Here is a 16,812-nt window from a genome sequence, read left to right as displayed (position 1 = left end):
GTTGATTGCTAAGAGTTAAAAATAGGTCATATGAAACAATCACGTCTCCTTTGACAAGATAACAACTTTGGTGGGCAAGGGGAATGCCATGGATATTATCCTCCTCAATCTTTTGAAAACAGATGGATGCAAAATAGGAATTAAGCAGTTCAGCCTTCTCCCTAATCACCATCATGCCATCTTCTCCAACCAGTGGGCTGACCATTTTCTTGATGCTCCTTTTGTTCTGAGCCCATGCAAAGAAGTCTTTTGTTGCTGCTGTTCTAGTTGTTAATGTTCTTGTAAGCGTCTTTCTGAACTTAAGCCTTCCTGAGGTCATCCTTACAGAAGTGGGCAATTTGCTAATATTCTGCTTTTGTTATATGCTTCTCTTTCTATTTTTTAAAACTTGTTCTTATTCTTGTTCTTTTTGTTTCTCAGTTTATCAAAGAATTCTTTATGCAACCACACTAGTCTCTTCACTGTTTCCCATTTTTCTTTCTTTTTGGTATTCTTGTGTTTGGGCCTTAATTATCTCATTTTTCAGAATTTCCCAACCTTTTTTTCCTTTCAGGATTTCCATTCATGGAATCCGTGCAACCTTTTCCCGTAGCTTATTGAAGTCACCTCTACTGAAATCTAGAACATTAATCCGACGATCTTCAGTTTTTGTTGTCCGCAGTATAGTGAATTCTGGGATCACATGGTCACCCTCTCCTAGGGTTCCTACAGCTTCTACTTCCTCAACCATTTCTTCCCTGTTAGTAAGTATTAAGACCAGTATAGCTGATCCTCTAGTTCCCTCCTCCACCTTTTGGATGATGAAATTGTCTGCAAGGCACATCAAGAACCTATTGGATCTCCCACTTGCCACAGACTTTGATTACTACTTGATGATGGGGTAGTTGAAATCCCCCATTGCCACAGTAGTGTGTTTCCTGGACACCTCAGCCATTTGATTTGCAAAGATTTCATCTATGTCTTCTGTTTGGCTGGGTGGCCTGTAGTACACATCCACAACAGTGTCATTATTGTTTCTTTTTCTTTTAAGATTTACCCAGATGCTTTCAGCTGGGCTTTCATCTTTGGGATCATGAATTTCCATACAGTTGTGGTCTAGTAACTCTTTCTCTATAATGCATTCCTCTTTCTCTCCTTTTGTTGGGTCTGTTTCTTTTGAATAAATTATATCTTTCTAGTACTATATTCCATTTCCATCCTACTCAGTTATCAGCACAGACTAGAAAGTGACAGTTTTTAGTTCAAATTGTAAAATGTGAAGTAAAAAAGAGTTAGCCTCTTTTAGTAGCACTGAAATTTTTAGAAACAGGATGGAACCTTCGATATGTGCAGTTTCAGATCTTCTGACTTTGGACACTGATTGATTGATTATGTAACATCAAGTCATTGTTGACTCTTGTGACCACATAGATAGATTTTCTCCATGATGATCTGTCCCTAACCTGGTCCTTCAGCTCTTCCAACAATGCCCCCATCTGTGGAGTCCTTGGGGTTCTCTGAGCTTGGTTCTTTTCTTGCAAATGTTTCGTTACCTGGCTAGGTAACATCTTCAGTAATCCCATCGCCACTGTAACTGACTCCATCCACCTTGCTGCTGGTCATCCTCTTCTTCTCTTTTCTTCTACCTTTCCCAGCATTAGAGCCTTCTCCAGAAAGCTACGTCTTTGTATAATGTGTCCAAAGTGGGATAATTTGAGCCTGGTCATTTGTACCCCGAGTGAGATCTCTGGGTTGTTTTGATTTGATTTGTTTCATGATCCATTTGTTTGTTTTCTTGGCTGTCTTGGAGTCTTCTCCAACACCAAAGTTCAAAATTTGGATGCAGAATCTACTAAAACTGATGAATTGTGGCTTGGTACCCACTAGGTAGACCAGACCAGGAAATCAACTCCACAGGAAAGGTGAAACTACTTTTGGGATTGGCTATAATAACAGAATCTTGAAAGACTGATTGTGCTGTTTCTCCTCCAGCTTCTTATACTCCAGTGAATGAGGCAGGCATTTGACCCAGCGATGTCCAATTTTATCTTGTTGCTTTGGACTTAAAAATGTTTCAGCCCTTTTACCTAAGTAATGATTCATGCATATTTCCATCAAGGTCATCTTCTTTTCTTTTTACTCTTGGGATGTATCCCTATATTCCATACTTACATTTGTTCTTCTAAAGAGGTTTCTATATTGTTTCATATTCCCACAGACTGTACTTGCACAAAACAATTGTTAGTGTGTGCACTAACAGTGATGCTTCTCTCAGCCTAATCACATCTATCACCATATCATACAGAACATAGATGTTATCTCCAGAGTCAAAATTTAGGCTTTCCCTAGCCAAAACAATGAGGATAATGAAGAATGTGGGATACATTACAAAAATACCTTCTGCACACAAATGATCAAGATTTATTGAAAATGAAAGCAAGGGATGGAATAAAGCACTGGCTGAGACTCTGAAGAGTTGTTATAGTCAGCAGGAGCAATACTGAACTAGATCATCAATATGACTTTGCATAAATAGTGATGAGCACTTCATTTTTATTAGACGTAAATGAGACAAATTTATTAAGAACAAAGCTATCAGTGGCTACTATCTATGGCCAGGGTAGGTTATATTTTATCTCCAATAGCAGAGGCATTGTGCTTGTTAGTGCCATTTGCTGGGAGATATAAGAACAAGGGTACCCTAAAGCATGTTCTGCTTATGGCATCTTTTGCTTTTTAAGCATCTTCTAGTTGACTAGTGTGGGCTACTTAAAACTTTGGATTCAGCACCACATTTATTTATTTATTCCATTTCTGTACTGCCAGATCAAGACTCATAGCAGTTCACATAACAATGAACAAAGACACCTATACATTAGTTAAAAACATAAATTAGGAATATGTTAAAACAAACAATAATGGATCAAAGTTCAAACAATGCAAGGATAAATTACAATAAGACTAAAAAAGAAATAAAACAGGTATTAATGGAACCAAATAAAATAATATTAACAAATAAATCAATGTAACTAATTCAAAGTGAAAGAAATGAAAGATGGTGAGGAGAAACTACACAGCCACAATTATTATTATTATTATTATTTTGAAAAGGTTCATCTTCAGTAGCTTCTGGAATGTTGAGGGATAGGGCTAGTCTGAATTCTATGGGTAGGGTGTTCCACAAGGATGAAGCAGCAACTGAGCACTGTAGGATGTTGATTTCATCTTTGTTCTCTTACTTATATACAGAACATGTATGAATCTCTATTTCTTGCGCAGTGCAAACTAAAATGCTACCATTCTCACTGATGCAGTATATGCAGAATAGTACACAGAAGTTTGAATCCAATTATTCTCTTCTGCTAACAGAACTTCTTCCACAGGCTGAAATGGGAGAGAACATTCCAACTCCATATATAACATCCAGGTTTTGAAAGCCTACTCTGAAGCACATCTGTTGGAGTGAGAGGCCTCAAGGGACTGAATAGAGACTTCTATTTTCATGATGTTGTATTCCACCCGACCATTAACAGTTAAAACCCCAGCATCAGTTTTTGGAGAGAAAGAGGTCAGAGGATTTTTGAACTTTAAACAGAAGTCGAAGCCTTAGATATTATCAGAGAATGGAATAATTGGTAGTATCTGGATGAGAATTCTGTTTGCAACCCTCCTAAAGTTACACATAAATAAGCCTGCCTCCATGTGTTTCTAAAATGGACTGGGATGTATCTAAGATTATATTCACAATCCACAGCAGTGCTTTCTCCAACAATCTTTTTTGCATCCACTTTTTACCATGTGTGAACAGCCTTAGCTGAACCCTGATTAACAGAAAATACTGCCACCATTATATCACTTCTAAGATACTTTTAAATAATGCATATATTATTTTTTATCCATATGGTAGCAGAGTACTATGTAATTCAGGTTTTTTAAAATAGGCCTGCAGGGCAGATTCTCCCTCCCTCCCTCCCTCCCTCCCTCCCTCCCTCCCTCCCTCCCTCCCTCCCTCCCTCCCTTCCTTCCTTCCTTCCTTCCTTCCTTCCTTCCTTCCTTCCTTCCTTCCTTCCTTCCTTCCTTCCTTCCTTCTTTTGTTGGCTTATTTCACTGTTCTTCATTCCCAACAGTATGACAGTCATTGGTATGTGTGTGTATGTGTAGATACAGACAGATGATATATAGATATAGATCTAGACACAGGTGTAGACATAAACGCAGAAGGAGACGCAGATGCAGATATAGATACACCCACACACATCTAGATTTCAGGTCAGAAAGCCAGATAAATTCCACTACAAGCTATAAAGTGATTATAGTTTCCAACCAATGTCTATTTACCTGGCTGAATGGCCCAATGAACTCTGAATGACTTAGTTTTAAGTAGGGTTGGGGGAGAAATATGGATAGTCAGCACTTTAATGCAAGCTTAAGGAAATAATTCTTCCCAAACTAATACACAAGCAGGTTCATGCTGATTATTGCACTCATCCAAGTTTTGCAGTAAAGTGCACAGATTTGAAATGTGATTAAGAGTATACATAATAGAGAAAAAATGTTCACAAAAATTGAATAGTGTTAACAGAAGACATTATGTCACATAAATCAGTTACAAAAATGGACTTCTTAGAAAATTGTAAATAAAAATGAATATATTAAGTAAATGTTTCCCCAAATTATCATATACATTTTTATACAGACATCTAAAAAAAGCAGTACAATGCAGAAACAGGAGAGAAGAAACTTATGGGTGAAAAAGTGGGACATTTTAATATGGAGCTTGATTACTGATTCACCATACTTTTTTCTGAGTGGTTAATTATATTACAGACAACTAAAATCAAAATTATACATCATTTTATGTATACACAATTTTTCTACGTATTTGACTTTCTAAAAATTACTTTAGTCTAAATGATAGTTTCTTACTCTTAGCCAAATAAAATGATAGACATTTTGGAAAAGGGAAAGATATCCTTAAATGTCAAACTAATGTAGATGATAAAACACTTCTTTAGCCTGTACAAATATTCTAACAGCTATTTGTTAACCATTGTTAGACTCCTCTAAATGAGATGTGAAGCCAATTGTCATGGAAGAGTGAGAAACACAAAGTACAGAACAACTCTCCCCCAACCATCAAATATGCAGGTTTTGCGGATATCATAAAATTCACATGCCAGCCACTCATATCAATAGTAGAGTGGACCATCATACTGCTCAAGCAACCCCAACTTCATCTAGACAGAGAAGAAAATCTGCACCAATATTTGAAGGCTCTGCAAAATCTAGGAAGTCCACGCAACTCTCTGAATTGTCTTTGAATGTTTCCAAAAAGCACCTGATTCAATTTGATACCTCCTATTAAACTGATTCAAATATTTGGTTTATGACATGATTCAGTCTCAATTCTTTGGGATCAAATTGTCTATTAAGGTGGACACATCCCTACTGCTCTAAGTACCATCATATTAAGTTACATTTGCCTTCCACCTAACAACTGCCTGCAATATTACATGAACTATGGATTAAGCAGGTTTTCTTTTGTTAAAAATGACCAAAAATTAATAAATACATTAATATTTTATATATACAACCAAGTTAGATAGATCAATAGATAGATAGGGTTTTAAAAGCATTACTAAAAGAAATTGTGACTCTCCCTCAGACCTGCTAATATTATCAGCACTTTCCCTTCTAAGAAGACAATGTGCTTTACAATGAGTTCTCTCTGGACCATCACACATTTTGGTTTTGATTTCTCTAGTGTTAATGATTTAATACCTCTTTCCAATTGTACTGTAGAAATTGGCTGCAGCACAGATGGAACGTTTTGAGATTGTGGCTGCCAGCAGGCAGACTGAACTATAAGAGAGAAGTAAATGAGTTTAATGTAAAATGACAAACAGACAAAACATATTGGCTGCTACTTGCACATTTCAAGGATCCACTTCAAGGACTGAAGTATGTGCATGTACTATCATCTCAAAAGGAAAAGTGGGGCTATTGTCTGCTCTCCTTTGACATTTTCACTGCCTACTTTATGCAACAGCAGAGTGTGACTGTGTATCGGTTAGGTTTAATTAATAGGTTAGGTTTTTTATCAGCTATTATACCACCCCATCATGACAGTCTGAAATAATCCATCAGATTTGGGGAGCATAAGCTCTGGAATACATAAAATAAGGAAATCCAAAGATATCCTTAAGGGGAAAAATCCTTCCTTCCTTCCTTCCTTCCTTCCTTCCTTCCTTCCTTCCTTCCTTCCTTCCTTCCTTCCTTCCTTCCTTCCTTCCTTCCTTCCTCCCTCCCTCCCTCCCTCCCTCCCTCCCTTCCTTCCTTCCTTCCTTCCTTCCTTCCTTCCTTCCTTCCTTCCTTCCTTCCTTCCTTCCTTCCTTCCAGGTGGCCAAAATTGGAGAATATGCAGCAGTGGCAAAACTAGCAGCATATAGTATATTCATAATAGAAGCCTAACCAAATTCCCATTTACATACAACATGTTACTCTGCAAGGCAAATTAAGACATTTAGAACATGGTTTTTAGGAAAAGAGTTGAGAGACCAATCAAAAACAATAGATGAAATGTCTTTACAGATACTAGAATAACCTCCAATATTTAGCGTTCAAAATGCAGCACAAATATTTAGGTAATGGTTAGCAGGTGGGGAAATAAATGGAAGGGAAGGGGATAATACGTTACCAAAAGTTGTTTTTTTAATAATATTTTTACTTATATTTTATTAGTAGTTATTTAGCTTCTGCTTTGCTTTTTCTATTTTTTATTCTTTATTCTTGTGTGATTTCTGTTAAAATAATAAAATAATCTGTCAAAGCTTATATAATAAAAAAAACTATGGTGGTTTCTTCTAAATCAGTTTTTTCAGAAGTTCTCTTTATTTCTAAAAGTTGTATATGCATTTTCTAACACATTAGTTACTAAAAGGAGCTAAAAGGAGTTGAAAATACATACATACATACATTTTCAGAAAAGACATTTAAAAGAATATTTTCTCCTTGGACCAATTCTGGGAGAGACTGCTGGAAATTCAAGACTGGTCCAGACTACCCTTGAGTAGTCTTCTAACACAAATTTTGTTCTCTAGTTACTAAATAGTAGGATTGTGAATGTTTTAAAAAGAAGTGCTTCAGAACTCACACAACTGTAGCATTTTTCTGCTATTCATTAAAGCAACTACATCTTTCTCAGGGTTCCATGACAGTCTGAAAAATGATGTGCTGCCTTAATGAAACAATTCATTTTGGAAATATGCCCAGTCTTCAAAATAATTGGCTCTGCTCATGGTGCCCCCCTAGGTTCACCAATCTTGTTGCTACCCTGTGCTCCACCAGCCTATTGGGCATCAAACAGCTAGCAGGAATTCAAAAGTTAGTGAAGAGCTGAATTTGTATCTTCATTCATTCATTAATTTATATAATTTATTAAATTTGTATGCCGCCTGACTCTCAACGACTCTGGGTGGCCCACAACAATCAAACAAAGAAATTACAATAAAATCAAAGAAACATAAAACATAAAGATAAAAGATAAGTGTGATAAAGTGAGGGGTCTCCCTAGCTGAAGGTCTGCATGAAAAGGCCCGTTTTCACAGATCTTCTAGACAACAGCAGAAGGGGGCCATCCAGAACGGGGTGAACCTTGTTCCAGAGGCAGGCAGTGCTTTGGAGAAAGCACACCTCTGGGGTCCTAAGAGATCATTTGTTTAATTGAAAGAACCCAGAGCACACCAACTCTGCAAGCAGATGTTATAGGAGACAAGCAGTCCCTCAAAGTAACCAGGCCCTATGTCATGTATATGTATATGTATATGTATATGTATATGTATATGTATATGTATATGTATATGTATATGTATATGTATATGTATATGTATATGTATATGTATATGTATATGCATATCCATCCGTGATTATATATGAACCATTGTTTGCTCATGTCAAAAATAGAAACTGTGTCAGTCCAGTTCTAGGTTCAGAGCCAAGATATGATTTGTGCAAATCAGAGTTTGTGCTATCATGTCATATAATGGGTTACTCAAACTGGAAATGAGCATTAAAACACGTATGGTGCAGATGAGCATCTGGTTATCTTAACCAAGTTATAGGATATTCATACATGACAGAAAGAAAGAAAGAAAGAAAGAAAGAAAGAAAGAAAGAAAGAAAGAAAGAAAGAAAGAAAGAAAGAAAGAAAGAAAGAAAGAAAGAAAAGGGGCACAGAGAGAACTGCTCCTGTCTGTGCTCCTGCACTCTGAAGATGCCGGTCACAGGTGCTGGCGAAACGTTAGGAAACAAAACTTCAAGACCATGGCCACACAGCCCGGAAGACCCACACCAGCCAAAGAAAGAAAACTTAGGGAATGCTAATTAACATTGTTTAGCATTTTTCAGTCCAGGATTATATTTCCTTAACCAGCAGCGAACTTCTAAGATTTAGTTAATCGGGACAGGACAATCAAGACATGTACTGTATTCCTGGAAATGTTTATAGCTATTTGAAACAAATAAATATCGCCTTGGAATCCTTCTTCTGCTTTCTAAGGACATTGTGGGTTTCCAAAAGGAAAAAAAAAGTGCCAGGATGAATTATGTGACACTAAGACCCCTGTAAGAAAAACACAAACAGCCTGTTAAACATATTTCTGATCCCATGGCGTCAGTTGTGGCCGACAGAGTCAGATATGAGGGAAGGTTCACGCACTGTCATCTATTTATACTCGAGGCTCTTAGCTGGTGCCACACTGACCGGGTCAGAAGGGCTTGGCCTGAACCCAGAATGCCATTTCTTCCCTTACAAATCAGGGCAATGAGACTATAAAAACCTGAAGTTCAGACTTATGACTCTGCCAATTGAAACAGAATCAAGAAGTAGGTAGGTAGGGATTATTACTACTGTTAAATTGAAGGATGGGAGTTTTCTGAAGGGGGCATAAGTAATGATTTGCCTCTTTGTGGATTTCTCTTAATCATCACAAAAACACCATCTTCTGCTGAGCTCAGAACAAAACAGCCTTATTTGGGATATTCTGTTGGAAATATCTGAGTTGGCTAAATTCCAATCCCCCCAAAACCCACCTCTTAAAACAGTTTAAATGTTCCTCCAAAGGGGATATGCTGCTTTAATGAATCAGCTTGTTTCAGCATAAGAAATGGGAATTCAAAACAAACAAATGCATAAATAAGAAAACATCTCTTAGAAATTTGAGCAAGGGAAGGCAAACCTTCCTAGGTAGATGTAGTCCAGACATTCCCCTGCCTCTGGCTCTATAACCACAATGAAAGTTTTTCTCCTTTTCAAAGAAGACAGGGCTACCAATCAAGTAATCATGTCAACCTCAATAACCAGCCATCTTAAGCAGCAGGCAGCAGCTATCCATATTGATATTGGTAGTGCCAGATCAAGAGCCCATGAGTCTCCCCCCTCTTCCATAAACACACAGAAACCCATGCAGAGGGCATTCTCAGTCAGACTGAACAATACTGGACTAGATGAAGTATGAAGTCCCTGAAATTTCTGTCCAATGGAAAGATAAGGAACATTCATTTCTCCTTCCTGCCTTTTAGGGAGCTCAAAAGACCTTTTTATTTCACTTATTTTGGTGGTGATTTGCCAAGTTGTTAGCTCTTGTATTTGCTTGTTTTCTGTGTTGTAACTTTCAGTGACTACTTTAATGGATTTATACTACTACATGCTGTTTTAATCGTTTAATATTGTTCTTCTACTTTTGTTTTTTCTTCATTTTAAGGAAAGTACATAAATTGTTCTTCCTTTAGCATCTTCCACAAACAACTCATGGACTCTATCATTCAACAAAACCCTTCCCCTCATCAGCTCCTATGGAAAGATAAATTACCTTTAAAGGAGATAATTTAACTAAGACCCATTAAATTCTTAAATTAATGAAAAATAAAACTTCTGGAGAACTTCCCTCCATTGGGATACCATTGCGTTGCAAGTCATCATGGCTTAGAAAAGCAGAAGATGACAATACAATAAATGTCTCATAGATCATTCATGAAAGAGGAGAAAATGATGGAGTGATGCTATGTTTTTGAGAAAGCCAGATTATCAAGTGTGCTGTCATTTCTTTATTCCATATTATGAGGGTGCACATCTCTAAGAGCGTGTTTCACATTGACAGCTTTGAACAATGCACCCCTTTAAGCTACTTCACAAAACAACTTCTAACAGTAAAGCAAGGGAACGGCATTGTGTTGCCTGTTTCATTTGCCTTCTGTAGTGCTTCCAGTAGCCAAAATAGCCTCTTCTGGACTTTGCATGTGCCCCCAGATTAAGCAGAGTCTGCAAGGTAACACCGATGATCTCACTGATGTAAATCATGTCACTCTTCCATTACAAAGTTCCCTTACAATTCAAGGTCCCTCATTGCAGTTGCTTCACACAGGCCTAATTGCTTCTTCCTGCCCATTTTCCCTTATTTTTCCCCCAACCACTCTATTTTACCAGAGATTCATACGCTTGAAGAATCATGGAGAACTTTATATTTTAGCTTGGGACATTTAAGCCAAAGACATCCCTAATGTGAAGAACTCTTTTGGCCAAAATATTCCAATTTGAAACAAACACATAAGAAAAATCAAAATTAAATTTAAGCCATTCCTGAAACAAATTAGTCTGTATGATTGCAAATCCTTTTCTCCCACTTCCCCGATTTCCCGATAAGCCTATTTGAAGACTCAATCTGGCCAACGGAATAACAAAAGTATATTTGTCTATGATCTAAAACTGTATCAATCTTTAAACCGCAAACGCCTTCACTTATATAGATTCATAGACATATCATACTATATATTGCCTGTGCAGAAAGTAATGTAAAAGAATTAATCCATCCAATGCAAATATCCATCCCATGTATTTGAGCAAATGCCAGATATTATCCAGCACTTTGGTGAGCTCTTGGATGCTTTGTAGACTTGAGTTGAGATCTTGACTTCCCAGAAAAAAAATATTTCACAGCTGTATGGTTTTGAAAAGTGAGGATATTTTTTAATGTACATGTGTTCAGCATTACTGCTTCAAATCAGAGATTCTTAGACTAATAAAACTTAGTAGAGAGAAAGAAATACAAACAGCACAGAGAATAAACAGAACACTTCTGAAGTCATCAGTTGGGAGTGATCCAGGCTGAATCCAAACTTTCTATAGGGTGTTGCAGAACAGTATGAAAAATGATTTCCCATATTTTTTCAGATGCAATGGATTACTTTGTAGACCCTGAATCTTTACATCAGTGATTATAATGAAATGTTGGAGCAGTGTTCTTTATCCAGTGATGAGACTTTACTGCAAAAAAGGCACTCAAAAGATTTTTTCCCCACCTCCCAAAACCTTATTTCATTTTTGTTGTTGCTGTTGTTTTGGTCTTTCTATTTTAGTATTCTTTGAACTAATGCCCAAACCAACTTGGAAACCAGTGTCTTGGTTGGCTATTTTTATTTCTGATGGAAATGGTGGTATTTGAATTTCATCTGCTTTGCACCCTGGTTGTATTTGTGCCTTTGTTAACAGAAAATTGGATACAGAATCATCATTATTAATCATTTCATCATCATGGAAAAGATTTCACTTGGCTGGACAATTTCACATAAATATGCCATTCCTCATGACAGATATTCAGAATAAAACAATTGAAAACCAATGGAGCTCCAAGAGAAGAATAGCTTAGATCTATGGATTTTAGCATGGTAGGCATTTTTGAGCTTCCTTAAACACAACACAAACAAATGAACATTGTTAAAATCTAAGGCAATAACACATCTTATTCTGTGGCATTGAAGTTTTCTCTTTAGTTCTTCGCCAGCTTCTGTAGCCCTTCTACATTTGGCAAGGGGAGTGAAGTCTTATCCATGTGCCTGTAACAATTTCCTATAGCAGTGCCTTGGAGATCATCATTAGTATATTAATAAATTGAAGACAGATAACTGACTAAGAGTCGGTTTCCCAAGGTAAATCAGTTTGCATATTGGTTATGGTTGTCATTATTCAGCAGCCTTCTTGCTCTCTTTCGCTTCCTGCTATAGATGTGCTTGAACATATAAATACACAGATAGGATTGCAACCTGAGTATGTGTGCCTTATGAACATGTATACTCTATGATGATTTCTTGGCTTGTAACATAGTCTCTAGATTAGAAATTCTAGCTTACATAGAATACTGTTTTGTGAACATTTCTGGGGTAAAACTTGTGCTCACGTCATACTAGCCACAATGTGCCACTGCTGTCAGTACTGACTTTACAGTTAGCAAGAGATTCTCAAATATCTGTGGGACCATCTAGTGAAAACCAAGGGTTACAACTTGGAATGTATAACGAATGCTTGTAGTGACAGTCAAAATGAGTTGGATGTGGATGTGAAAGTATGTGAATTTTTATATGCAGTGGCTGAGAACCGAAATGATTTGTAGTGAATGTTAGATGGTATGATACAACAAGATGTATGGATCTGAAAACAAGTATATTAAAGACCAAAGCAATTGTGTTTGACAGGGAAAATGGGCCAAATGATTGCAAGCTATACAAAGATACTGAAAGACAAGAGTAGGTAGATAAATCTGTGTACTTTGATAAAATGTTTATTAAAGATGAAGAAATGGATGGAGAGATTTTATGATGTGCAAATGCTGGTTGGAAGGTAATAGTGAGCATGTTGTGAGATGTGAATGTCAAAAGAAGCAAAACCAGCTGTGGCTAAGTGCATGCTTCTGCCTCTTTGGTACATGGACATGAGAGCTGAATATGTTGGAAGAAACATGAAACTAAGTTAAGAAATGTGTAGAGTAAATGGACAGACAGTCAAGAATGAAGGCTGAATAAGGATTGAATAGCAAAGTGGGTGACCAGTAAAAAAGACATGCCTTGAGATGGTTGGGTCATATAAAGATAATGAATGAGGAACAAATTTTAAAACCAAAATATGAAGGAAGAATGAATGGGTTGAAAGGCTGAGGAAAACCAAGAAAGTTGTGGTTAGGTAGATTGAGTATATGAGAAAAAGGGAAGTTTAAAGAATGTAAAGCAATGTATGAAGGTGTACATGGATGCAGTAAAAGCACAAATAGTTCATTGGATTAGCAATATATGGCGAGATATAGCAAATGGTGTTTCTGTAAACTAGATTTAGGTATAGTTCCATTTATTTTTTGTACCTCATGCATTAACTACTTTAACCTGCTACTTTTTTTTACTTTTACTTTTTTACTTCTTTTTTGCATTATTCATAATGTTGCTTACCCTGAATGAGAATAGTGTGATGGGTACGTGTGGATTGGAATCAAAGTAAATTGCACTTACTTCTGATTAACTTAAATTCCATTGCGTCTGACTTGATCTTGTAGGAACATATGATAATGCCTTATACTAGCTCAATGTATTTATACATATAGTCCAATATTATCAATGAGGAATGGCAACAACTCTCCATAACAATACATGAAGAACTATGCTAGATCAGACCAGAAGCTTACCTAGCCTATCATTCCTTTCCCGCAGTAACTAATCAGATGCCCACAGGAATCCACATTCATAAGAGGAAAGTGCACCTGGCATGAAATTGCAGGAAGGAAACTCATGAAGTTGAAAGGAAAATCCTTGTGTTACTAAAAGTCATATATCACCATCACATCTTTTTTCCTGACTTGAGACTGAGGTGTACATCGAATAAAGAAATAAAACCAGTATTTGAAATCAGAGACTTCCATGCTTGAACTCAAGATGGCAGGGATAGAACCTGGCAGCTTCTCCATGTAAGATAATGTGCTTGACTGTTGAACTATGATTACATCTTTCCTTGGATCTTCCTCCTCTTAATCATGACAAACTTTAACAGGATCAGGAATATTGTCTGCTATTGAGGGCTGCAGTATTTCTGTCTTTGTCTGAGGCACACCTACTCTTAATTACTGAGAGAAAGTCCTCCATAACTTTGAAATCATATTAGATAATAAACTAGGCTGAAAGAAAACATATACAAGTATGTGAAGATTATTAGACTCTGCAGTCCAATAAGATGCTGAACTTGGCTAGAGTAAGAACTGAGAACTTTGACTAAAAGATCACTATCTTTTAAATGAAAAATAACAACTTAACCTTTATTTATGCTCTCCATCTGCTATTTCTATCTTGGGAAAATGTTCATCTTTAAGGTTTTATGTGATACACACAGAGGTTTCTTCATGATCAAAAAAACCCAACAGTATTTTCCCGGGGTTTGCAAAGTGTGTATTACTTTGAGCCAAGTTCAAATAGCTATGTAGTCCAACTGTAAACCAAATCTGTACATTTTGTGCTCCTGATGGTGTTTTTGGAATCACAACATGTCCAACTCTACTCTCATCTCCCCCTACACCTTTAACTAGTAACTGTTGCTATATAACAAAGGAGATGCTATCACATTGGATCAGATTCTCTCTTCTGTCTCTTCCCTTGCTTGACTACTGAAAATGTTGTAATGGTAGGGAAGAAAATGCCACGAGCACTGACAAATGTATTTTACTCACTAGCCTTGCATGTCCTATCTTTTGGCAATAATTGTTTCAATACCAATGGAAGAAGACAAAGGGGCAAAGTGGAGGATGGAAGAGAGAGAGAAGAACCAGTAGACAGATAGGGACCTAAATATATACTGAGAAAGTTAAAGTTAAAATCAACCTGAGAAGAATTGAAAACCTCAAGGTGAGAAGAGAGCTATAAGGTTCACTTTTATTTTAAAGATGAATATTAAAGGTCTTCAACTTCATATCTGGGAAATGTAAAACTCCATGGGATAGTCTTTCTAATACAGTCTTATAGCACAACCTTTGAACATATTTCTTAATTAGCACAAATAAAATATCACAAGAGTAGAGTATCTGATGCTTAATAACATATGAGATAGGACAGTGAACATTTACTGATTGCAAAGTAAAAATGCTTCTAATTGCATTGTGGTGGAAAGAAATATAGTTGGAAAGCTACAACCATAAAATGGGAATGTCCTGTCAAAGGAACACTGTGTAGTTATATGAATGTATATTCACAATATGTGCATATGAGCATCTTATTTATATACCCAGATGTGCATCAAGACAATCAGAATAAACAGTATTGAATTGTCTGAATTAAGCTAGAGAGTTTCATGTAGGATCTCATACTCCATCTACTAAAACCAAACTTCAAGTTTTACTTTCATGGTCCTAAGTTTTCAACTGATTAGTTACATGCATATATTTTTTTTTAAAAAGGCACTCATAAAAGTAAAATCACATCTGGACTCACCTGTAATTCTGTTTTTCATTTCCTATGTAAAATCTATCATATTGTGAATAAGCCCGGCTTCCTTCCCAATCCGTTAGTTCGATTCTTAGAGAGTAATGTTTTTGACTGGTGGTTATTGCAAAGATAAACTCATTTCCCAGCCAATATTCACCAGAGGGACTACCGAAACCCTAGAAGAAAATGATGAAGTGAGTTCCATCATCCTTGCTTAGGTTTGCGTGACATACACCATAACAATTCTCATTATATAGTAAATGCTTACAGCCTTCCTCAACCTGCTTGGTTCTTACTGTATGCATTGGCTTACAAGTGACATCATTCTAGCCATAGAAAGGTAACTGGGAATGCTACGAAAGATGCTGATGGTTACTGTCACTTTGGGGAAAAATCAACTTTCATGAGTATGTAATAACTCTTGACAAATGTGCACGATGTTCTTGACATCTTAAATTACCGATTTAGAATATACACCAATTCTCTTTCAATAATTTGATAATGATGATGATGTTTTTCCTTGCTTTTTTGGTTAGAAGATACTGTATGTGATTGCTATGAAAAGCAAGAAAGAAGGGCTACTGATTGAGACATTCTTTGTCCTAACTAATCTTCTTTTTAAATGTTTTGTCTTTAGGTTGGATCAGATATAATTTTTGCCCAATAATTAAAGTAAATCATATTGTATCCAGGGTGCATTTTCAAGCTTTAGTCCTTAAGAAATTAACAGTGCAATTCATTCACCACTAACAAGTCCCACTGATTTCAATAGAACCAAACTGTGGCTTACTTCCTTAGTCTGGATGTTACTTAAAATTGTAAAAACAAATGATAGACATATCCAGGAATAAGAAGGAAGCATTGTCTAGTTTAACTCATTTAATAGATTGGAACTTAAAAACAAAATATCCTTTAAAAATGAATATTTTAAAATAATGTTTTATTGTACACTGCCCAGAGTCATCTTTGTGAGATGGGCAGCTATATAAATTTGATAAATAAATATATAAAATATAGTCCCATGTAAGATTATAACACTGATTTTTTGCCAAAATATTCAAAAGATTGAAAAGATTGCCAGATATGTCAAAATAGGCAACAACTCACCTCTGAAACTGCCATACTATATTCATACTCATAAACTGGGTCTAGTTTGCACATTTAGCAATTCCTGTATTATCAGTATGCAAAGCTACTATTGGCTTTTCAGTGTAATTAGGAACTGCCCCAGGGACATGGAGCACATCCTACATTTTACCATCCTTATTCATGATGATTTGGATCGCTATGTATTCTACCTAAAATGCAAAAATGCAATGACGTACAAGTGCTGTGCAACAAAGAACATCCAGCGAACATAGAAGTACAGTGAAAGATCCATTTTCCAAACTGCTAGTTTCCTTTGAGACTGATACGAATGGCATAAACAACATAATCTGCATTATTATGCAGTCATATTCTTCAATTTACCAGACTTTGAAATAATAGATAGCCCCAAATAATCTATTAAAATGAGATTCTGCTGTAACTTTAAAAGAAACTGGGATT

The 16,812-nt window shown here is 36.4% G+C and overlaps 1 protein-coding gene across 1 annotated transcript in view; it reads right to left on the bottom strand.

Annotated features, from left to right (window-relative positions):
- The window catches only part of ANGPT1 (angiopoietin 1), a 136,725-nt gene that overhangs the window by 15,981 nt on the left and 103,932 nt on the right, over window positions 1-16,812 (bottom strand). Inside the window, exon 7 of the mRNA XM_007427545.3 lies at window positions 15,271-15,440. Coding sequence (XP_007427607.1) covers window positions 15,271-15,440 — 170 coding nt within the window. The remainder of the gene's footprint in view (window positions 1-15,270; window positions 15,441-16,812) is intronic.

This window comes from Python bivittatus, unplaced genomic scaffold (assembly GCF_059951505.1).
Source record: "Python bivittatus isolate LINGU-HERP-01145 unplaced genomic scaffold, Pbiv_v1 ctg000590_np1212, whole genome shotgun sequence".
Classification (NCBI taxonomy): Eukaryota; Metazoa; Chordata; class Lepidosauria; order Squamata; family Pythonidae; genus Python; species Python bivittatus.
Note: the sequence above shows the minus strand (reverse complement) of the source record. Positions and strands in the feature narration are given on the sequence as shown.